The 4,061-nt window shown below is 45.8% G+C and overlaps 1 protein-coding gene across 1 annotated transcript; it reads left to right on the forward strand.

The window, feature by feature from the left end:
- The first annotated feature begins 1,571 nt into the window (after window positions 1-1,571).
- LOC124684789 lies at window positions 1,572-1,904 on the forward strand. Its single transcript, XM_047219040.1, has one exon. It carries the CDS (start codon window positions 1,572-1,574, stop codon window positions 1,902-1,904), a length of 333 nt encoding a protein of 110 aa, XP_047074996.1.
- The last annotated feature ends 2,157 nt before the right edge of the window (window positions 1,905-4,061 follow it).

Consider the following 4,061-nt stretch of genomic DNA (forward strand, 5'->3'; position numbering starts at 1 on the left):
GAGAAACAGATCGGGCAACCCCCTTCATTTCCAATCTACCGATTGGTTAGTATTGCATGACATGGAACCATGCCATGTAAAACCCTCCATCCGTAAATTTTAATTTTACTCGGAATTTCCAGGTTCCATAGTTTATCCCAGACATGATTAGTAGCAGTCTTAGCAAAATCTGAAATTTGATTATGTCTCCCAAATTTTTTCTCCCATTGATAGTGATATCTGATCTAACCGTGTAAATTCCCGTTGCTGTGTAATTCCAGGCTACAAAATGGTCTCTATCTGGAGTCAACGGAATTTGCATTATTCTATGAGCATCAATCGATCATAACATGTCATTTATCAATTCCACATCCTACTGGCCATCTATGGGGTTTAACAAGTCACTCACATTATTACATAAAATCGACCCTTTAGGATTCATCACCTTCATGTTATTGCTCGATGGAATCCAATTATTACTCCAAATATTTATTTGAGTCCCATCACCAACTCTCCAAATGCATCCCTTTTTGAAACACACCAAGGATAAGAAGAACCACTCTTCATCTTTGCTTCCAGTATTTTTCCATCTGGATAATATTTGGTGCCAAGAACCCTTGCACATAAGGATTCAGGTTCACTTAGCATATCCCTATTGAAAGAATGCATAGTATTTCTATCACCATGTTTAAACCAATTTGCTCTAGCCCTTTGGACCTAATACATTTCCTCTTTTTTCAGAGTTAGTTCAATTTGGAGCTGAACCTCTTTTTGTGCAGCAAGAGTTGCATCATTCATCGGGCCCCTTCTCAGCTGCTCTAGATCAGCCTTCGATTCTTTTAATTTTCTAGCCGGCCTTTTAAGAATTTTCCTATCCCAATCATGAAGTTCAGAGTGCACATCACTCTTTTTCTGCATAAGAGATGGATCCTGCCCTCTCAATTTTGCCCTCTCCCATGCTGCTTTCACCATCTCCTCTACAAACTCTTCAGTCAACCACTTTGCTTCAAAACATTTAGGGCTCACAGGGTGATCATGTGTTCCAACTAAATATTCTGTATCAACCAGAAGGGGGCGGTGATCAGATCGGGTTGTCTCACACTTTATAAGACTTTCATTTGGGATTAAATTGTGGGTGCCGGAGTTAGCTATATTTGAACATGAAAGCTAAGACGATACTTTTTTTTTTGAGAACTAGCTAAGACGATACTTGCGGTGAGCGACCTAGAGTGCCTTGGTGGGCCTTTGCTGGGCTTTACACTAATGACTGCAGGCAATTCATTCCGGATCCGAGGACCGCTCGTTTCTTCCTCCTTGAGAAGAACCCGGGTGACCAGCCAGAAGAAATGGTAGGAAAAGAACTCGTTTTGCGGTGTCTCCTCAGAGCTAGCCCGATCGAGCTCCACCGCATGCAAGCCGTAGAACATGCAGAGCCTGACGCAAATCTCTCTTTAAATCTATCATCACTGCAGGCCCCAACCTTGGTTAACTTCCTTCTCGATCGACCCCCTCGCAGGAATAAAATAATCCTCGCATCTTCTCTAAGAAATTATTCAGAGCTCTCGTATCATCGTCGTCAAGGCGGCGCACCGATGGCGGCGTCCGTGCGCGCATGGCTGGTGGTGGCGACGCTGGCGTGTGCCCTAACGCTGCTGCTGCGCTCGGCGGATGCGCAGGCAGCCGGCCCTACGACGGCGTCGCCGGCACAGAAGCCCGTGTGCGTTCCGGGCGCCAAGACGCCGTGCCGCGTGGGCGCGCTGCCGCGCGACCCGGAGAACCAGGAGGAGGAGGGCATGTTCAACGTCAAGGCGAGGGCCCCGAGCGGCGCGGGTGACACCGACAGCGACGACGACTACACCGACCCCGACCAGCCCAAGGACCCCGACCAGCCCGACGACGACGACCTCGTCGTTCTCGGCCACTGAACCATACGATCCACGGGCCTGCCCAGCATGATCGATCACGCTTGGCGCCGGCCGGCTTGTATGTTGGGCTGGCCTTGCATGTGCTGTTTAATTCTTCAGCTAATTTGTGGTTGCGCTCATGATGTTGTTCAGAGGTATGCTATTGTACGATCCTTAGAACTTTGAAAAGGGCATTTTCGTACAGTAAGATTTGGTTACACGAATTAATCCCTAATAGATGATTTCCCGCGAGTTGCAGCGAGAATTAGTAGCACGTCAATCCATGTAGGACACTGTTAGAAATCCTCATTGAAGCAAAAAAAGGGTTCTACTAAAATACCTGAGGAGAGTCGCGACTCGTTCAAATTTTGATTCGTCGCATAAAAAAACCTCCCACTTTTACTTCATTGAAGCAAAAAGCCGTTCGACTGAAGAAAAAAAAAGACTCATTTGAGACTCGTCAGAGCATCATACTTCACCGTAGACCTTGCCGGAGACCTTGTCGCAACAATTGTGTACTAATGTAGCAAAATAGCAGGACATTTACAACAAAAAAGTTTATACTATCATAGCATCATCAACTATTCGTCAGCGCACCGCCTGCAACATCCCAACTCCGGCCGGCTAGAAGTATCGTCATTTTCTTATTGCACCATCGTCACTAACCATTTGAAACACCGTCATTGGCTGTTTGCAGCACCGTTGATGACTATTTGTAGCACCGTAGGTAAACGTTTGCACCACCGCCGATGACAGTTTGCAGCTACGTCGCTCGCAATTGACAGCATCACCGCTGACCAATTGCAGCCCTCCCAGACACTCTTTGCAGCTTCGCCATCCGTCCTTTGCAGCACCATGAGGGCAAGGACAACTTGCAGCGGCGACGCCATCTGCCGCGCCCAACGGACGCCACGCTTCTTCCTCCGGCATGACCTCTATCTCCAACCAGGGCCGGCCCATACTTTTTCGGGGCCCTGGTGCAAAAATGAAAGAAAGGCCCCCTATTCACACATACAAACTATCAAAACAGTATATTTCAACCTAAAAATCCCCATATTTTCAATAACAAAAAATATTCAGTACATAGCATAGATCCATGATCTTTTGACTATCAAAATAACAGAACATGACTCTAAAAACAACATTTTGTTTTCTTACAGGCCCCTTCTCAACTTACGTATCCCTATCCTTATCATCCAGATTGTCCCATTCTCGCAGATAAAAAATAGTAACAATGAAAGGCTGTTGTTCTATAGGCACTTGGATGTTCTAAATCCGGCGAATAAGATAGGTTTTCCTGCTCATGAGAATTATTATCAACCTCATCGATATCATCATCCCCACCTACGTTCTCACTTGGTTGCCCTTCAACAATTACTAAGGCTAATTGCAGAGAGTCCGGGTCCCTTGAAGAACTACCATTTCTAAGAAACTTGTGAATAGATCCTTTTTGATATTCTAACAACACATCTCTATTTTTTTCTTTTAATCCTTTTTGCACAACCGAACAACTCCTTCCTAGAAGACATCAACAAACAAATAATACAAGTTTCCTAAAAAGGGACAACGGAGGAAACGGAAGCACCTGGCGGAGCTCGATACTGTTATCACCAGAATTTGATCGGATCAGAGGTGGGCCGCGATTGAAGATGGGCTTGAAGAATATACATAGAAGAAATACATGAATCGGCCTCGTGTATCAAGTTTGGGCTAGTTTGCCCGTGTATCTGTAACATAGTAGGATACGTGTCGTTTAGAAGTTAGAGTTTAACCCGTGCACGGTTAGGTGCACGCCTGAATTAGAAAGTCCCCCGGACTATAAATATGTATCTAGGGTTTATGAAATAAACAACAATCAACGTTCACCACAAACCAATCTCGGCGCATCGCCAACTCCCCGTCTCGAGGGTTTCTTCCGGGTAAGCACCATGCTGCCTAGATCGCATCTTGCGATCTAGGCAGCACTACGTTATTCGTCTTCCATGCGTTGCTCGTGCTTGAAGCCTTTTTGATGGCGAGCAACGTAGTTATCATAGATGTCTTAGGGTTAGCATTGTTCTTCGTATCATATGCTATCGTCGTGCAACCCTTAGGCATCTAGCCGTCCTTACGCCTATCTTGGGTGTAAGGGCGGCACCCCGCTTGATCATTGTTTAGTAGATCCGATCCGTTATGATT

Source organism: Lolium rigidum, chromosome 1 (assembly GCF_022539505.1).
Source record: "Lolium rigidum isolate FL_2022 chromosome 1, APGP_CSIRO_Lrig_0.1, whole genome shotgun sequence".
Classification (NCBI taxonomy): Eukaryota; Viridiplantae; Streptophyta; class Magnoliopsida; order Poales; family Poaceae; genus Lolium; species Lolium rigidum.